The sequence below is a fragment of the Scheffersomyces stipitis genome, chromosome 5 (assembly GCF_000209165.1).
Source record: "Scheffersomyces stipitis CBS 6054 chromosome 5, complete sequence".
In the NCBI taxonomy this organism is placed as follows: domain Eukaryota; kingdom Fungi; phylum Ascomycota; class Pichiomycetes; order Serinales; family Debaryomycetaceae; genus Scheffersomyces; species Scheffersomyces stipitis.
This window is the reverse complement of record NC_009045.1, coordinates 445,614-464,761: the sequence shown is the minus strand read 5'-3', so window position 1 is coordinate 464,761 and position 19,148 is coordinate 445,614. Positions and strand designations below refer to the sequence as shown.

Below are 19,148 nucleotides of genomic sequence, written 5' to 3'. Positions count from 1 at the left end.
AAAAGTCGGTAAAGAAATCGCAAAGAAATGGGTAAAGCTTGTGGAAACTATACAGGCTCCCTTACAGCTCCACCATTCTGTACCCATTCAGTAATGGGCCAAGTTTGAGTTATTCTTAGTGTATTCTAGAGTAGTGAAGTTATCTACGGTAGTAGCTGCTACAATTGTACGCTATTATTGCATAGAGTTTTCTCCTCTGTCTTTTCGTTTTCTCTCTAAAACCTCTGGAATCTCACTGGAATCTCACTGGAATCTCACTGGAATCTCACTGGAATCTCGCTAGAATTTCACAGTAGATAACTGCAGCTTCTGACACCGTCATTTACCAAGACTTTCTGCTACAATTGTACACTTTTTCAGCTACTATAGAGTCCACCGCAGTAGTACTAATCCCACAGTTGTCTTCTCTAATCTCTGATTGTCTACGGTACTCCTATTGGTTTCTAGCTCTGTCCTACTGCGCCAGTATCTGCGCCAGTATCTACGATGTCGTACGACATTCCCCACCAAAGGGGCGCGCGACATTGGAAGTGCCGGACAGCGTGGACGAAATCAACTAAGGATCTACCAAATCGATTTTTCACCCATAAACACTACTCTCCTTCTGCCAGAAACCAGGTTTGCCTGTCAATTGAATCAATCTGTGCTGACGCTGAATCCATCTGTCAATCAATCAATCATCCCCGGCCTGTCAGGTTCAGTCAGATCAATTACGCTGCCCTATTCTGTACTAGTTAAGAAGACTTTACGCATTTCAATTGACAAGTTTACAAGCTTCCAATTTTCATTACCATTTTACTTTTAGTTTTACAATTTTTTCCATTTTTTTTCATTTCATTTTAAATGTCCAACGATATCCCTATTGACTTCACGGAGTTGACCCAGTTGACCCTGCTAGGCATCCAGCAGAGCTCGCTAGACTCCAAGTCGACCACCTTGGAATCGGACCACTATGTCTGTGTTCGTGAGTCTGGGCCCTCTGGAAACACCGTGGCCATCATTGACTTGAAAAACAACAACGAAGTCACAAGAAAGAACATGTCTGCTGACAATGCCATCTTGCACCCCAGCCAATTTGTCATTTCCTTGAGAGCCAACGGCACCACGTTGCAAATCTTCAACTTGGGCACCAAACAGAAGTTGAAGTCATTTTCCTTGGCTGAGCCTGTTGTGTTCTGGAAGTGGATCTCTGATGAGTACTTGGGGTTGGTAACAGGCAGCTCCATCTACTACTGGAACATCTTTGACGGCACTGATAACGGACCCGTCAAGTTGTCAGAGAGACACGATTCGTTGAACAACAGTCAAATCATAAATTTCGTAGCCGAGCCTAGCTTAAACTGGTTTGCCGTGACTGGTCTCGCTCAGGAAAACGGTCGTGTCGCTGGTCACATCCAGTTGTACTCCAAGACTAGAAACGTTTCGCAAGCCATTGAAGGTCATGTTTCCAAGTTTGCCTCGATCAGATTAACCGGTGCTGCTGCTCCTACCAAGGTGTTCTGCGTAGGTAACAAGAACGCTCAAGGTCAAGGTAACTTGCATATCATCGAGATCGACCATGTAGACGGAAATCCACCCTTCCAGAAGAAGAGTGTAGATATTTTCTTTCCTCCAGATGCCGCTAACGATTTCCCCATCAGTTTGCAAGCTTCTGACACTTATGGTATCATCTACGTGTTGACCAAATATGGTTTCATCCACTTGTACGACATGGAAACTGGCTCCAACTTGTTCGTCAACAGAATCACGGCCGATCCAGTGTTTACTGCTGCTTCCTACAACAATGGAACCGGTATAATCACCATAAACAGATCGGGTCAGGTGTTGAGTGTAGAAGTTTCAAAGGACAAGATCATTCCTTATGTCTTGGAAAAGTTGTCTAATGTACCTTTAGCTTTGGCTTTAGCTTCTCGTGGCGGCTTCCCTGGTGCTGAGAACTTGTTCCAGCAACAGTTCCAGAACTTATTGAACCAGGGCGATTACACCAATGCTGCCAAGGTTGCTGCTTCTTCCGAACAATTGCGTACCCAAGACACTATCAACAAGTTGAAGCACATAACACCTCAACCGGGCCAGATCTCGCCTCTCTTGCAATACTTCTCAACATTGTTGGACAGAGGTACCTTGAACAAGTACGAGTCCATCGAGTTGGCCAAACCCGTGTTGCAACAGGATAGAAAGCCATTGTTTGAGAAGTGGTTGAAGGAAGAGAAGTTGACCTGTTCTGAAGAGTTGGGTGATATTGTCAAGTCCTACAATGACACTGCCTTGGCTTTGGCTGTGTACATCAGAGCCAACGTTAACATCAAGGTCGTATCCTCTTTGGCTGAGTTGGGCCAGTTCGACAAGATCATTCCCTACTGTGAAAAGGTTGGCTACAACCCTGACTACACTAACTTGATCCAGAACTTGGTTAGAGTCAACCCAGACAAGGCTAGCGAGTTTGCTACCTCTTTATTGGCCAGGCCAGACATCCAAATCAATGCTGAAAACATTGCTGATTTGTTCTTCTCTCAGAATTACATTCAACAGGGTACAGCCTTCTTGTTGGACTACTTGAAGAACGACGCTCCTTCTGAGGGCCATTTGCAGACCAAGGTGTTGGAAATTAACTTGTTGCATGCCCCACAAGTAGCTGATGCCATCTTGGGTAACCAGATGTTCAGCCACTACGACAAGCCCACCATTGGTAAGTTGTGCGAGAAGTCCGGTTTGTTCCAGAGAGCTTTGGAACACTATGATGACTTAAAGGATATAAAGAGAGTCATTGTCCACACGAATGTTTTGGCCAACGACTGGCTTGTATCTTACTTTGGCCAATTGAACGTTCAACAGTCTGTTGCTTGTTTGAAGGAGTTGTTGGGAAGCAACATGCAACAGAACTTGCAAGTTGTGATCCAAGTTGCCACCAAGTACTCTGATTTGATTGGTCCCTTGACTTTGATCAAGATCTTTGAAGACTACAAGTGTACTGAAGGTGAATATTACTATTTGTCTTCAATTGTCAACTTGACCCAAGAACCCGATGTTGTTTTCAAGTACATCCAGGCTGCTGCTAAAATGAACCAGACAAAGGAAATTGAAAGAGTTGTCAGAGACAACAATGTTTACAACGGTGAAAAGGTCAAGAACTTCTTAAAGGAATTCAAATTGGACGACCAGTTGCCTTTGATCATTGTTTGTGACAGATTTAACTATGTCCATGATTTGATTTTGTTCTTGTACAAGAATCAGTACTTCAAGTTCATTGAGGTCTACGTTCAGTCGGTCAACCCAGCCAACACCCCACAGGTTGTTGCTGGTTTGTTGGATGTTGACTGTGACGAAGCTATAATCAAGAACTTGTTATTGACTGTCTTAGGAAGAGTTCCTATCAAGGAGTTGGTAGCTGAAGTTGAAAAGAGAAACAGACTCAAGATATTGTTGCCCTTCTTGGAGAAGACTTTGGAGGGAGGTTCCAACGATCAGGAAGTCTACAACACTTTGGCTAAGATCTATATCGATTCTAACAACTCTCCGGAGAAGTTTTTGCAAGAAAACAACAACTACGACACTTTGGCTGTTGGTAAGTACTGTGAAAAGAGAGATCCCTACTTGGCTTACATAGCTTACTCCAAGGGTGGTAACGATGATGAGTTGATCAACATCACCAACGAGAACAAGATGTACAAATACCAAGCCAGATACTTATTGGCAAAGTCTGACTTTGACTTGTGGAATTCTGTTTTGGTAGAGGGCAACGTTCACAGAAGACAGTTGGTAGACCAAGTCATCTCAACCGGTATTCCTGAATTGAATGATCCTGAACCTATCTCGATCACCGTTAAGGCTTTCATGGAAAACGATTTACCTCAAGAATTGATTGAGTTGTTAGAAAAGATTATTCTTGAGCCATCTCCTTTCAATGACAACACCTCCTTGCAAGGATTATTGATCTTGACTGCTATCAAGGCTGACCCATCCAAGGTTTCTAACTATATTGAGAAGTTGGACAAGTTTGATCCAGTCGAGATTGCTCCATTGTGTATTGACAACCAGTTGTATGAAGAAGCCTTTCAGGTCTACGACAAGTTTGAATTGAGATCTGATGCCATGAAGGTTTTGGTTGAAGACATCATGTCCTTGGACAGAGGTGAGCAGTACGCTGAAAAGTACGATACTTCTGAATTGTGGTATCAATTGGGTACTGCTCAATTAAACGGTTTGAGAATTCCAGAAGCTATCGATTCTTATGTTAAGTCTAAGAACCCAGAAAACTTTGAACAAGTTATTGAAATCGCTGAACATGCTGGTAAAGAAGAAGAGTTAGTCAAGTTCTTGGATATGGCCAGAGAAACTTTGAGAGAACCAGTCATTGATGGTGCTTTGATTAACTCTTATGCTACTTTGGACAAGTTGAGCGAGATTGAAAAGTTTGTTGGTGGAACCAATGTCGCTGACTTGGAATCTATTGGTGACAAGTTATTCGAAGCTAAGAACTACAAAGCTGCTAAGATCTTGTATTCCAACATCTCCAAGTACTCCAAGCTTGCAACCACTTTGGTTTACTTGGAAGACTACCAAGGAGCTGTTGACTGTGCTAGAAAGGCATCCAACACTAATGTTTGGAAACAGGTCAACTCTGCCTGTATTGAAAACAAGGAGTTCAGGTTGGCTCAAATTTGTGGTTTGAATTTGATTATCGATGCCGAAGAATTGCCTGAATTGGTACAGACTTATGAGCACAACGGCTACTTTAATGAGTTGATTGCACTTTTCGAAAGTGGTTTAGGTTTGGAAAGAGCCCATATGGGTATGTTCACTGAATTGGCTACCTTATATGCGAAATATAGCCCTGAAAAGGTTATGGAACACTTAAAATTGTTCTGGTCCAGAATCAACATTCCAAAAGTGTTGACTGCGTGCGAGGAGGCCCACTTGTACCCTGAATTAATTTTCTTGTACTGCCATTACGAAGAATGGGACAATGCTGCTTTGACTATGATTGAAAGATCCGAAGTTGCTTTTGATCATGCTTCCTTTAAAGAAATCATTGTCAAGGCTCCTAACTTGGAAATCTACTACAAGGCTATTCAGTTCTACATTAATGAAAACCCATCTTTGTTAGTTGACTTGTTGTCTGTTTTGACACCAAAGTTGGACTTGCCTAGAGTTGTTAGAATCTTTGTTAAGACCGACAACTTGCCATTGATCAAGCCATTCTTGATCTCGGTTTTGGAAAAGAACAACTCTGTTGTCAACTCTGCTTACCACGATTTGTTGATTGAAGAAGAAGATTACAAGTCGTTGAGATCTTCTATCGAAAACGAAACCAACAACAGATTCAACAAGTTGGACTTGGCCGAGAGATTGGAGAACCATGATCTCGTTTTCTTCAGACAGATTTCCGCTACTTTGTTCACTAAGGAAAAGAAATTCAACAAGGCTATCTCTATCTTGAAGAACGACAAGTTGTGGCCGGATTTGATTAGAACTGTTGCTATCTCGAAATCCCAAAAGATTGCTCACGAAGCATTGGACTACTTCGTTGAAACTGGTAACCATGAATGTTTTGTTGCTTTGTTATTTACCTCTTACGACTACATTTCTTACGACTATGTGCTTGAATTATCGTGGTTGCATAACTTGGGTAATTTCATCAAACCATACGAAATTTCCATTGTCCACGAAAATCAAAAGAGAATTAACGAAGTATACGAAGATTTAAAGAAGAGAAGAGAAGCCGCCAAGCAAGAAGAAGAGCAACCCACTATTGCTCAACCATTGATGATTACCAATGGTTCCATTGGTGCTAATGTCACCGGCTTGGGCTACCAAGCCACAGGCGTTGGCTTTGGAAACGCTTTTTGATTGAAGTTGATGATATGGAACTAATGCATTTTTATCTTTATTTTGACACTACTACCACCACAACCACCTTCCCCCAACTGATTGATTGATTGATTAAAAAGTAAAAAATGTCCTGTTTTATAATTATAGACTTTGCCAAAGTGTCTCCGCCCAAGTTCATTTCTAGTATTGTTTTACACTTGAGTTCAGCTTTATTTAGATGACTACATTATATAAAATTAAATTCGTTGTTTATTGTTTGTTGGTATGAACTGTAGATACGATGGTGGTCAGTATAATGTTCTTTCTACTATATGATGTTATGGTTAGCCATGTGCTCAAATACTTTCCGGAAGTTTTTGAGTAGATCGTCGATAGCCGAATTCTTGAGTATGCTTTCATAAAGCAAAACAAGTTTTTTCTTATCTTCGATGTCTACGAGATCTACGTTGGCTATCTCGATAACATCTTCAGAACAGAATATCTCTATCAGGTGAGTTTTCTTAGTAAGACTCGTTCTGTTTCGTATTGAAAGCATTACTCTTTGGCATTGAATATCCTTTTCTAACTTAGAGATTACCGTTTTCAGGATGTTGGAATTGATGCCAATATTGCCCAACGTGATCTTTTGAAGTTGGTCTATCTTATCCGACTTGTACTGCGTCTTTACAAGATGGTTACGTACTTCTAGAGCGAAATCAAAGATGGCTTGTGAATCGGAAGTACTACACTGTAGATCCTTTTGTAACTGACCTAGAGGAAGATAAACAGGCAATGTGTGTCTGTATAGTGTCCAATTCTTGACGATAGCTTCTTCCTTGTCTACCGCTACAATTTTCTTTAGTATAGCGTAATGAGGCGACAAAAAACAGCTTCTAGTATGGGAATAGACATCGAATCGAATACCCAATACTTCGTCACCCGCACTGAAAGTGAACTTGTTTAAGGGAAAAGCTGTGACACCAACCAAGCGATAGATATTTTCGTATAGGATATTTTCCTTGAGATTTACTAGCCGCTCCAGGCGCTGAAGTAAGTTTTCCGAGAGTTTGGACAATTTGGGCCGTTTTGCTGGTGTCTCACTAGTTCCGTTGGCAGTGAAGAAATGGCTGATGGCCAGATCGAAATGCTCATGCCGTATGATTTGCGGGATGTAAGTATCTATTTCTGGATGTGTATTTGTTCCGTTTGTGTTTTTCTTTGAATTTTCACTCGAATCTGGAGATTCTGATTCGAATTCTTGCGATTGTGTTTTTTCTAGCTGCTGGAGCTCTTCTAGAAGAGTCTGATGCTCCAGCTGGAGATGTGTTAACTCCAAAACGACCGAGCGAATATCGCCCTTGATATCTGCAATATCTCGGTCCAATTGGGCAGCGTTCATCGGATATCCATATGAAAAGAGTCAGCAAGCTCGTTGAGAAACGGAGTACATTCATGTGGAGCATTCTTGGAGATATATATAATTCTGATTGTTTATATGTTGATTTGAACATTACCTGCAGGAATATTGTACCTGAAAAATTGCCAGTGTTTATTTAAAGATATTATGTTGTTCTTCGGATGGGTTCATATTTTTAATACCACATTTTAGAGCATTGGTAAACCCATTAGAAAACACCTATTCAGTTTCGCCTTTTGTTAGAGGTAAGCGAAGAAAAGTTGAGATACCCATAATTCTTCTTCACACAGTCGATTGAAATTCTGATTTTGTACCTTTATGGAGCTGATCTGATCCCATTAAACATTCCGCTATTCAATTCAAAACGTATCAAAAGTTATCATTGTATTAGATACCCAGACATTTATCTATATTTGCAATGCCTTCCTTTGCCAATGTCTATTGGTCTTCGGATCTCTCTACAGGTCTCAGCAGACTCAATGAACAATCTAATAGACTGATCCAACAGCTTCATGAACTTCGAAAACTTGTCTTCAGCTACATGAACTATTACCATTCCAATAGCGAGTTCTTGAACAAATTGAGTATTGATTCGTATCCCATGGATTCTGAATTTCGACCCTATGACCGGTTCAACTTCAGTCTCCGCCACCAAGTTCCTGGTAGAGTACCCTCGGTAGTGATGTCTGCACAACCTTCCAGCTCTGAAGTCAGCATTGAAAACAAGACTGAAGAGATTTACGTAGATACTGCTTTCCAGCTATATGTCAAGAATATGTCGGAAGAGTCACATAGCTTGATCACATTGGCATCTGTGATAGATCGTGAAGTGTTGGAGAAAGTAACCGTTTTCCTCAAGAAACACGAGCCAGAAGTCAAAGAGTCATTACTGGAGTTGTACGATATTTACCACGACTACGTAGCGACCTACGACAAAGTAGAGAAGACAAAAAAGGAATACGAGGAAGTACTACGTTTGAAGGAGTTCGCCGATGCTCTGCAACAAGAGCGTAGAAAAGTAGAAGAATCCACCCAGAATTCGAAGTCTTCTACCCCAATGAAAGGTGGAGCTAATGATTCTACAACTAGTGTTACTAGTACTCCTTCAATTCTGGTATCAACTTATGAAGAAAATGTGGCACCCCAAGAAGCAGTAGAAGAAGCAGTAGAAGAAGAGTCGCATTCGCCAGCAAACTCGCTTGAATCTGAGTACAAATTTCCGCTTCGGATCGGATCCGTAGAAATCGACTCTCTTCGACTGCTTAGCAAGCTTCTTGCAGATTTGATATCTTCCGTAGATGTAGTAAAGAGAAAGATACCCATCCCGGGCTATAGAAACGAACTCTTTAGCAGTGATCAATTGTGTTCACAACTTCTTCGAACTCGTCCCAGAGGTATAGATCCGACCAGACTTAAGCTTGAGAAATTTGGACAGGCACTCATAGACTATAAGTTCATTGTAGGCACAGGCTTCTTGGGTAACAGAAAGTTCAAAAGTGAAGGCATGTGGTTCGAGTGGTCGGAATTGGCCCTTTACATTTCCACCTATGATCCTGAACAGGAACTAGAGACAATCAAGTCTGCACATACTACAGCGTCTGCTAAATCATCCACTTCTAGTAGCCCTTCCCAGTCTCAGGGTACACTGATCCAACAATCTGTGCAGAAGCTAGCAATCGATGAGTCTACCCAGAAGTTCATGAATGAAGTGGCTTCTACCACTTCAAAGCGGTTCAATGGGCTCTTGAACACAGTAAAATCTTCTTTGATGAAGACGAATTACGATGAGAATCTTGCAGCAGTCAAAGAGAATTACCTTGAGTTGTATATGGAGCTTCAGGAATTAAAGTACATCTACGACCGAGAGCTAATCAACAAGTCCCACTTTTTGGAGAATTTTGAAAGGCACAAAATCGAGTTGATATACAAGAGTTTAGCAAAGCTTCTGGAGATCATCTACAACTTCTCATTGAACTCAACAAACAGACTTCATGTCATGGCTAAGGATTACATAGACAGAGTAAACAAGCCAGAAAACTACGTCAGAGACTTCGACAAGCTATTGTCTGACTTCAGTTCTGGAATCTACTTTCCGACTCTGGCCCTAGGAGTCAAACCTACTCTGGTGAATAACAATTTCCAGAATCTCGAGTTTCAGTTCAATTTATTCAAGGATATTCCCTTACAGCTAAAGTATAGTCAAGTTAGCAACGAGGATGAACAGCTTCTCAGTACTGGCTCAATTCCAGTCTTCTTCTATAGATCCATGGAAAACCTTGAATCAACTGCAAGTTCACATGAAAAGCTTGCTCAATTATGGCAGAACCCTTTGGATCACGAATACTGGGAATTGAAGAAGACGATTTTGAACAAGATTGCTGTATTCGGAATCACCGACCGAAGTTCCTTAAATGAAGTTAAAGTAGAAGAAAACATTATTGATTCAGTTTTATCAGTCTTAAAAGATCAATCTGTTGACGCAGTAGTGAACTTCATCAAAAACTGGTTGTTAGAAATCAGTGATTCCCTTATTCCCTGTGTAGTGTACGATTCAATCACTTCGGTGTACAAATTGGGTACCAATGATACAACAAAAAGAATTAAAGAGTTGGAGAGAATACTTGGTTCTATTCCCAGAAGTAATCTTGCCTCTTTGATATTTATATTGGAACATATTGCAATGTCATTCGATTTGACAACAATCACCAGTTATGAACTTTCAGACGAATTGCAGGAAGATTTGGAAAGCTTATCTGAGGACATTGATAAAGTCAAAGAAGTATCTAATAAGTTAAATGCCATGGATGCTATCGGATCGATACCGTTTGTCCACTTGATCTTTCGTCCCTCAGTTTCCAAAAATGCCTCCGGATTCAAGCCTCCTTTGGATATTTACATTGATCTTCTTTCAGATTTGTTAAGTGTTCGTGTGAGGATGGCACTTTTCAAGGTGTTGGTCAGTAACGAAAAGAACTACTTATTGAAATTGAAGAATACTAAAGGTGGATTTCAAGTGAAGAAAGCACTTCCTGGTATTCCTTTGCCGTCGATTCCTCCAGAGTCACCTCCAACTCCTTCGAAGACCGTTTCTAATGGAGACCTGAAGAGTGGATTGGCTCCTGAAAACTTTACCTTAAGACCATTCCGTACCAGATCTACGCCAGTTCCTTCTCCCAGCTCATCCCCAATTCATACTCCTAAAGGATCAATCGACCTTAAGATTGATGAGCTCAAGCCGACAAAGTTGGATCCTCCGAAGGAATCATCTGCGAGAGCCAAAAGCAACTCTAATGCCTCTTTTATTCCTACATCGATTGATGTTGAGTTCGAGTGAGACAACTACATAGCATTTGTAAGAGAATTTACGAGGATAATTAAGTACCGACAATTGTCTATTAGTTATATTCGTAAGTCATAATTTTTTAAGCTTATGTTCTAAAACTTCTTCTGGTGCTGATGGTTATGGATGATGCTTTCTTCTCTTCCAACTCCAGTCATGGTGACTTTCTGTAGTTTTGATAACTGTTTAACGCTGAACATGTACAACAATAAAAGAGAAATCGAGCTTACCACCACAACCAACTCAAATCCACCATCTGTTTCCTCTATAAAATTCTCCAAGTTCATTCCGTACAAAGCTGCCGTGTACATTACTATACCCATGGAAAGTAAACCGGTAGAGAACTTGAGCCCAAGTAGCATGAGCTCGTTTCTATTAGAGTCCAAGACAACATTTATGATTTCCTCTGTCGTTTTAATCTGGGAAATCAAGTTCTCTACGGTTTGTACGATTTCGTCACTTGTCTGGTAGTAAGACTCGAGCAACAATTCTACTTCTTCATGGTTGGAACCTGTTCTGGGATGTCCATTGAAGATATCAGTCAAAAACAACGCATTCAACTCTTCATCATCCTGCTCCAACATGTTGTATATGAGGTCTCTGATCAACTTTGCTTTCTGATGGAACTGGGTAATCTTTTTGGACCGAATCAAGAGGTAACGTAGTTTTTCTCTATCTATGGAGTCTTCTAGTCCATGTAAGATATTCTGGAGTACAGTAGAATGGACTTTCATTTCCGTTGACAAATTCAGCATGGCATGTATCAAGATCGATTCTAACGCCCGGAACTCATATGGCAACGTTTCTCCCAGAGTATTCCTGAGTCTGTCGCTCAAATCATGAAGAAACTGTGAATGGGAATGTGACTCGTTCAATCGTGAACCTCCAGAGGAGGATCGGAATGAATCAAAAACTACAACTTTGTCGTGCTTTATCAACGCCCGTATGTTGAGCAAGTTGAGGAGAATCCCGTAGGTTCTGGTTACAATAGACGGTACGATATCTACATTGATATTGGACACTACTGTGGATGAAGCTGTTGCGGAGCCATGTTGGTGACGCGAGATCTTTCTGAAGTCTCGAGGGGCCAAATTGTAAAGTCTCATGAACTTCTGCTTTGGGATCTCCTTTCCGTGGTGTATCATGTTGCCTTTATCGTCGAAAATAGTGCACCTGATGATGTCGTTGTCTGTTCCTTTAGACGATATGAAAGACTTGGCTAGAAGCACATCTTGAAAACTGTGAAGATAGAGTGCATGTCTAGTGGTAGAAAAGGGTCTTACAGTTTGTAGAAAGTCGCCGACTCGTACTCTTGTTATCAGTCGGAACATGCAGCCAACTCTACTTGGTTGTAATATGTTCATTGCCGTTGTTCTCTGGGATTGATGGTAGAGCTTTGTTAGAGACTGAAATTTGAAGAGGTAGATACAGTGCTTATATGACGGAACGAACAAACTTCAATAGTTAGTAGTATGGAGTATGAGGTTTTAATGGATTGCTAGCTGTTTACAGGTATGAATGTTGTTTTAAGTAAGTTTGTATTCGGATTCATATATAGTGGCTCTTGAATTGTTGATCTATATATCTTATGTTAGTTTGATATTTTATCGTTGCAATTTAATTGGTTCTTTTTTTTGAATATTCTCAATAATTTCACAACTTGTGGTTTACTTCATAAATATTGCAAAATTTAATATAAAAATTTCTTTAGAATCTGTTTTGAAATATAATAGCCACATTGAACAAGTACACACTAGAGTACCTTCCTAGAAAACAGCATTTTCCGATTCTCTTATTCTATAAATATACCATTCAGAGTGTTGCAACGAGACAGAACATGCAGGATTTGCACCCATTTTATTACTCAAACGACAAAGCAGGGCAGTTTAGGTTCTTACAAGAGTCTCTCGATCCTCCTCGTTATCATAAGCCCAGAAAACCAGCAAAGAAGAACACAGTCGAAACTAATCTTTCTTCGAAGAGGAACTAATTAAAACTCGTGGCCTTACAGTACAGATTCATTCCAAATTGAGTATTCGCCGATCGAGTTGCAACTGTCGTGTAAGATTTATCTTTACTTCTATCTTTAATTCTACTTTACAATCCAAACAATCTGTCAACTGTTCCTGGCTGAATATCACAACAACAAGTTCAAGTTGAGCTTCAAATTAAGACCCAATTCTACAAATATATCCCTACATGTCAATATTTCAGGCTCTTTTATATACACTCCTTCGTACACTCAATGTTTACATTCCGATTGCTAAATCATTAATACACGGTGGATTTTCTTGAAACAAACCAAACAAAATTCCCCCAAGACACAACCTATTTCATAATCTTCCTAAGCAATATGATCGAGCGGATCCATTCGGCGGAAGAGCTCGAAGTCTGCGAAGAAGTGGGACGTGGAGGGTTTGGAGTTGTGTACCGAGGGCTTATTAAAGCAAACAATAACGAAGTAGCCATCAAACAGATCGATTTGGAAAGCAACAACACAGATCTCTTTGAAATTAACAAGGAGATACAAATTATATCCGAATGCCGACTTCCACAAATTACGCAGTATTTTGGCTGCTTTGTAAAACACTATAAGCTCTGGGTGATAATGGAGTATGTGAATGGAGGCTCTCTATTTGAGCTACTCAAACCTGGCCCCGCAGAAGATGAACGTGTTATTTCCATCATTATACGAGAAATCTTGCTAGCATTGGAGTATTTACACAACCAGGGGAAAATTCATCGGGATTTAAAGTCCCAGAATATTCTCTTGAGTAAGCTGGGCCAAGTAAAGCTAACTGATTTTGGAGTTTCAACTCAGTTGTCGTCCAACTTCTCTCGCAGAAACACAACCGTAGGTACGCCCTACTGGATGGCGCCAGAAGTGATCGTGAACAACAACGGTGGACACAGCTTCAAGGCCGATATCTGGCTGTTGGGCTGTTGTGCGTACGAGATATTCAACGGGAAGCCTCCTTTGCAGAACCAGTACCCACCTATGAAGGCATTGGGGCAAATAGGAAGATGCCACAAGGACACTGACTTTGTAGGTTTAATTGAGTTGGACAAAATGAACATATCGAATCATTTCAAGGACTTTCTCAGTAAATGTTTTATCGTTGATCCTAGAGATAGGTACCTGGCTACAAAGCTCTTGAACCATAAGTTCATTACCAAGTATGCCAATCTTCCAGAAAAGTCCAAATTGCTCAAGAAACTCATCACCAACAAACACTTGTGGGACCAAGAAAATCATGTAGACAGAAGCCACAATTTCTACGTACCTACAGAAATTGCACGCAACCAAATGAAATGGTCTCAGGAAGACGACGATTCAAAGAACACTGCTAAGACGATTCATTTTGATCTTAGTCTGATCAAGCAGTCTTCACCAACAAGAATTGCATATCCCGTGAGTCCTGCTTCTTCCAAGAGATCGTCGACACGAGAGTCACTGATTTCTCCTCCAGCTTCTACTGTTGGTGATGATGAGCAAAAGCCCAATTTAATTCTAGCCGACTATCGCCAAAACAGTAAAATTGTATCTAAGGAGGATACGTTTGCCAACAACTTGCGTCCAGATTTCAGCAGAATCTTGAACAAGGTGTTCCACAAGTTGGAATCCAAGAATACGTTGACCACCGAGCAATACGACCATCTTGTTTCGCTCAACAGCCGTCTTCTCGATTTGCTCTGCTTCTCTCAGTACCTGGAATCATACGACTCCAACAATAGGAAGATTCTTGTGTTCCAGTACTTGAAATATTTCTTGAAGGAATTGGCAAAGAGTGGAGATACCAACAGCAGCAATACTAAAACAATTCTCCAGAGACTTATAATCCCTTCGACTTTCACGGTTCTGAGCCAGTCAAATGTTGCTGATTCGGAGTTTGTGACCATGGAACGAAATTCCAGGACGTATTCGCAGTTTGACGAGATTGAGAGTAGTCTTCTTGAGTCTTGGATTGACCAAATGAATGAACGGTGGAGCTAGTGACACGATTTATGACTATTTATTCTGACGAATAATGACTTGTGTAGACAAAACAAAAGATTACTAAGTAGTACAAGTATGTATACTACCTAAACAATAGAACGATTAATACAAAGTTACGGATAACAGTGCTATCTGAAATTGCTTTCTAAGTACTATTAATCGGTACAGTAACGGCAAATACTAATGAATATGTTTCCTCATTACAGACAATCGCAATTTTGCAATCGTGCTGCACTTCACTATTTCGTGCATATTTATTTATTTCTATAAACGCGACTCCAAACATCTCTGAATATTGAAAAATCGTAGAGTTTGTTAGTTCCGATTTCACAAATTCTCCTAACTACAAAAGTTTGTTTGCAAAATCTCATAAACATCATGGGGCTAGAAGGATTAGCCAACGGCTTCTCGGATGCAACGGCGAAAAACGGAGTCGAAAAAGCAAAATTCCCTGATTTGTACCGAGTGAAATATACCTTGAAAAACCACCACAATTCTTCAATAAACTCTATAAAGATCCTGCCAGACGGGTCAAAATTCGCTACATGTTCATCTGACACTACCATACGTGTGTACGATCTTGAGACAGGCATACTTATCACAAAGTTGGACGGACACACCAAGGGAATATCCGACTTGGAGTTCTCCCCCATCAACTCGAACATACTTGCATCTTGTTCGGATGACTTGACCATACGGCTCTGGCTGGTGAGCAAGAAGAAATGTGTCAAGATTCTCCGCAAGCACACCTACCACATCACGACAATAAAATTCACCACCAAGGGTAATATGTTGATTTCCGGTTCAGCGGATGAAACTATCACTATATGGGACATTACTTCGGGAAGAGTTCTCAGGACACTAGCAGCACATGCTGATCCAGTACTGTCACTCTGTCTCACTCCAGACAACACTATAATCATCAGTGCCTCCTACGATGGTCTTATGAGACTCTTCGACTTAGAAACGGGCCATTGTCTTAAAACACTATCGTTCAACAGTACTTCTCATGGCACAGCTACAGCTTCCACCAACGATGTGCTCAATTTTCCCATTTCCAACGTAGAAACATCTCCAAATGGAAAGTACATACTAAGCTCTAGTCTAGATGGTCTTATAAGACTCTGGGACTACATGGACAACAAGGTCATCAAGACGTATACTGGTGTCGACGGTAAACCAATCAGTGAGAAATTCAATTGTGGAGCGCACTTTATAACCAAAACTTCTGATGCCATGATCGTTTCGGGCACAGAATCATGTGGAATCCTCATTTGGGATGTCCAATCCAAACAGGTGGTGTTCCAGCTCCACCAAAGCGACGAGCCGGTGTTTGAAGTTGACATCTACAACGAAGGCAGACTCTTGGTGTCTTGCAGCCGAGACGGCATTATCAACGTGCTCGAATTGAATGAAAAATACATCAAACAAAAGAGAGCAATCGGTACAAGTCGCGAGGAAACGCCACTAACACCAGCATAGACTGCTAAAGCTGTTAGTGATAGTAGCATATATAGCATAATAGATAACTTCTGGAAATCGATATACGTCACGTGATTAAACTCTCACTCACTCGGATACTACATAATTCAATTAAAGGGGACAAGGGCTTGAGACGCTAGAAAACAGTTGATACCTCTTCTTCAATATCAGCGGAGTCGTTCTAAACCGTTGTAAATCGCCGAAGCTTCTCAGAATATTTTGTGTACAAGATGGAACACTCCAATCATCTTTTCAGGTTCAATGCTCTGATGTTCAAGTTGCCCAAGTCGGCCAAGTTGAGATCATTTGGGGTATACTTATCAGGAGCCCTCTATGCCATTGGGTTCTGGTCCATTGTGGACGCTGCTATCTTTTCTAAGACTGTCAATGCGTCTGATGTACATGTCACGTTTGTCGATTGGATTCCTTTCATTTGTTCCAGTTTGGGGATGTTGATTGTGAACCTGATAGAGAAGTCGAATTTGTTTGTAGACTCCAACAACTCGTTTTTGAGCAGTGGATCAGGCACCAATGCATGGGCTGCCAGAGTGATTTTGTTCTGTGGGTTTTCGTTGTTGGCTGGGGGTTTGGCCGGGTCGTTTATGGTGCTCATCTTGAAGTTCTTGTTGAAACACTATACCTTTCCTACGTTGGGAATGGGTGTTTCTAATATAATATGCAACGGCTGTATCATGTTGAGTTGTGTTGTATTGTGGTTGTCACAGAACATCGAAGATGAGTACAGCTACAGCTTGGCATTGTAGAGAATACTCGATATAGTTGAAGATGGTTAATTACATGATATTTACTTGATATATAGTTCATGATATAATAGTAACAAGATATAATAGTTACAAGATAATAGTAAATGATACTTATGAAGATAACTTGACGGAGTGATAATGATTCTTTACATCTATTAGATGCAAGATTGCCTATTAATGAAATACTATGTAGCTATGTATACTACGTCATATGTAAATGTGTAACGAATCATTCCATTTATGAATAATGCTTTATAATACAAAAATATATATAAGTAAAAGTATACTATGTATTAATATACCACTATGTAGTAGAGCATAATTCAAGTATACTGAGCAACCAAGAATACTTTGCAATGAAGTATAGCATGAAACAAGAAGATCATGTTTAGTATACCACAAAGTGCTCTAGCCTACGATTACCAGTTATCTAGCTCCTTGTCATCGATAAATAAAACATAAATTAAAGGTCAAATAGAGAAGTATAAAAATCAGGTAGCTAACGAATCCATGTCTAGGAAGAAGAAGCAATTCCAACCCTTTGTGAGTCTCTAGAGTCAGAATCATATGTCTTGCCCTTCGCCAGGACCAAGAGCATGCAGCTTGTTAGGAATCTATCTCGCTAACAATTCATCTTTCAAGGACCCCAACAACGACAATTCAAACTCGCTGAAGTTAAACAAATTGAGTTGTATCGGTTCCGAAGAGCCACGCGGATAAACTTGGAACTCTTTCTTCTTCAACTCATTGAAGAACGGATGTACCAATACTCTTCTGGGACTGGCTCTCATGTCTGGGTCATAAACCAAGATCTTCAACAACAAGTCAATGGCGTCTGGTGGAGAATTGCTGAATATCTGCCTGAATCTTTCTTCTACCGTACAGCTGAAAAGCTTGGTTGTATACATGTTGCCTCTATATTGTGGATTGCTCTTAAAGAAAAACGTGTTGGGAGGGGGCCCAAGTAACTTGGAGATCTCCTTGAGTTGTGACTCGGGCGATTGGCCCTGGAAAATGGGTTTACCTAAAAACATCTCCGCTACGACACAGCCCAAACCCCATATGTCTATCTTGGTGGAATATAACGAACACCCTACAATCAACTCTGGAGCTCTATAGTATCTCGAACAGATATAGCTTACAGATGGTTGGTTCGGCTCTAACTTTTTCGCACTGCCAAAGTCACAAACCTTCAATACTACAGTCAGGGGATCTACCAAGATATTGGAAGGTTTGATGTCTCTGTGGGAAATGCCAAAGCCATGCAAATAGAGCATCGCTCTCGCCAACTGGAACGTATATGCTTTCATGTGAGGATAGGGGATGGTGTATTTGGATTGTCTATAATATTTGATTTCGCTTTGCAAGTTGGAAGGCAAGCATTCCATGACGAGGTTCTGGTAAATGGTTTTATCATGGGAACTGGAGCTGGCTTTGTCGAAATAGAACCTTAAGCTGACGATGTTGGGATGGTTGACCAATCTCAAGATCTCAAGCTCTCGCGATTTGTACTCTGTTTGTGCTGGTACTCGCTTTATGGCAAAGGGACCGAGCCATTCTGAATGAACATCTGTGCCGTCGGCGTATTTCAATACGGCTTCTACTACGGTTCCAAACGCTCCTTCTCCAATTCTCTTGTACTCTTTAACGGTCATCCGCGTTGACACCAGGCTCTGGTTGTTGGTCACTTCGTTCAACGTGTATTCGTTGACGGCGTGTATATCTGGAGGCATTAGGGATATAACGGGTAGTGGGAAAGAAACAAAGTGAATGAAGTCAAAAGGCTACGAAAAAAATCTATGTTAGTCTCTGGAGATGAAGACGTGTCGAAAAGGCAGACAGAATAGTTACAGAATCAGCAATTGTGACAGTACAGGTAAGACTCAACAGTCCGACAATGATAGCTACTATGCGGTCTGAAACGCTGCAGTACGACGATATAACAGTTATAGTAGTGACAACAGTTACAATTGGTGATGCCAGCAATCCCTATTCACAACAGTAATGATTTGTAATAACTGCTATATTCTACGAGAACAGTTATGATTTCAAAAGTGAATCTAATTGCTGTTGCCAATCGAATTGAGTAATCTGGTCGTTGAATAGAACTGAATTGAATCACTTCTTTGAGTACAATTGATAATTTGAGTACTCTGAGATAGATACAATTGATGATGTGGCTGAGACTCTTTGGAACAGTGGCAATCTATTCTATCTCTGGTAGCGATTGCTGATGAATCTATTCCGTAATGAGTCTTGCGATGCTAGTGATAACACAGGAACACCAGATCTTTCTATTGATATGAATATTGTAATAAATTTCCAAAACGCCAAAGA

General features: G+C 40.7%; 8 protein-coding genes across 8 annotated transcripts; 5 read left to right on the top strand and 3 right to left on the bottom strand. All coding sequences in view use genetic code 12, as the record gives it.

Annotated features, from left to right (window-relative positions):
- The first annotated feature begins 659 nt into the window (after positions 1-659).
- Positions 660-6,091, top strand: PICST_72214 (vesical coat protein). The gene has a single exon (XM_001385064.1). It carries the CDS (start codon positions 844-846, stop codon positions 5,848-5,850), a length of 5,007 nt encoding a protein of 1,668 aa, XP_001385101.2. The 5' UTR covers positions 660-843; the 3' UTR covers positions 5,851-6,091.
- A 69-nt stretch (positions 6,092-6,160) lies between these two features.
- On the bottom strand, positions 6,161-7,210 carry MCM21 (minichromosome maintenance protein; the record flags this gene model as incomplete). Its single annotated transcript, XM_001384714.1, has 1 exon — positions 6,161-7,210. A coding segment is annotated over one exon (1,050 nt), but the record flags the coding sequence as incomplete, so codon positions are not given.
- A 436-nt stretch (positions 7,211-7,646) lies between these two features.
- On the top strand, positions 7,647-10,415 carry PICST_60893 (predicted protein; the record flags this gene model as incomplete). Its single annotated transcript, XM_001385063.1, has 3 exons — positions 7,647-8,292; positions 8,380-8,888; positions 8,922-10,415. Coding segments are annotated over 3 exons (2,649 nt in total), but the record flags the coding sequence as incomplete, so codon positions are not given.
- A 248-nt stretch (positions 10,416-10,663) lies between these two features.
- On the bottom strand, positions 10,664-11,761 carry MRS2.2 (mitochondrial MRS2-like protein; the record flags this gene model as incomplete). The annotated part of the gene is made up of 1 exon (XM_001384713.1): positions 10,664-11,761. A coding segment is annotated over one exon (1,098 nt), but the record flags the coding sequence as incomplete, so codon positions are not given.
- Positions 11,762-12,801: 1,040 nt separating this feature from the next.
- PICST_89641 (predicted protein) lies at positions 12,802-14,767 on the top strand. Its single transcript, XM_001385062.1, has one exon. It carries the CDS (start codon positions 12,922-12,924, stop codon positions 14,560-14,562), a length of 1,641 nt encoding a protein of 546 aa, XP_001385099.2. The 5' UTR covers positions 12,802-12,921; the 3' UTR covers positions 14,563-14,767.
- A 176-nt stretch (positions 14,768-14,943) lies between these two features.
- SWD3 (WD domain protein) lies at positions 14,944-16,047 on the top strand (the record flags this gene model as incomplete). Its single annotated transcript, XM_001385061.1, has 1 exon — positions 14,944-16,047. The coding sequence occupies one exon, from the start codon at positions 14,944-14,946 to the stop codon at positions 16,045-16,047; it is 1,104 nt and encodes a 367-aa protein (XP_001385098.2).
- A 230-nt stretch (positions 16,048-16,277) lies between these two features.
- Positions 16,278-16,811, top strand: PICST_36220 (predicted protein; the record flags this gene model as incomplete). Its single annotated transcript, XM_001385060.1, has 1 exon — positions 16,278-16,811. The coding sequence occupies one exon, from the start codon at positions 16,278-16,280 to the stop codon at positions 16,809-16,811; it is 534 nt and encodes a 177-aa protein (XP_001385097.2).
- A 614-nt stretch (positions 16,812-17,425) lies between these two features.
- Positions 17,426-18,544, bottom strand: MCK1 (serine/threonine/tyrosine protein kinase involved in chromosome segregation; the record flags this gene model as incomplete). The annotated part of the gene is made up of 1 exon (XM_001384712.1): positions 17,426-18,544. The coding sequence occupies one exon, from the start codon at positions 18,542-18,544 to the stop codon at positions 17,426-17,428; it is 1,119 nt and encodes a 372-aa protein (XP_001384749.2).
- Between the last annotated feature and the right edge of the window lie 604 nt (positions 18,545-19,148).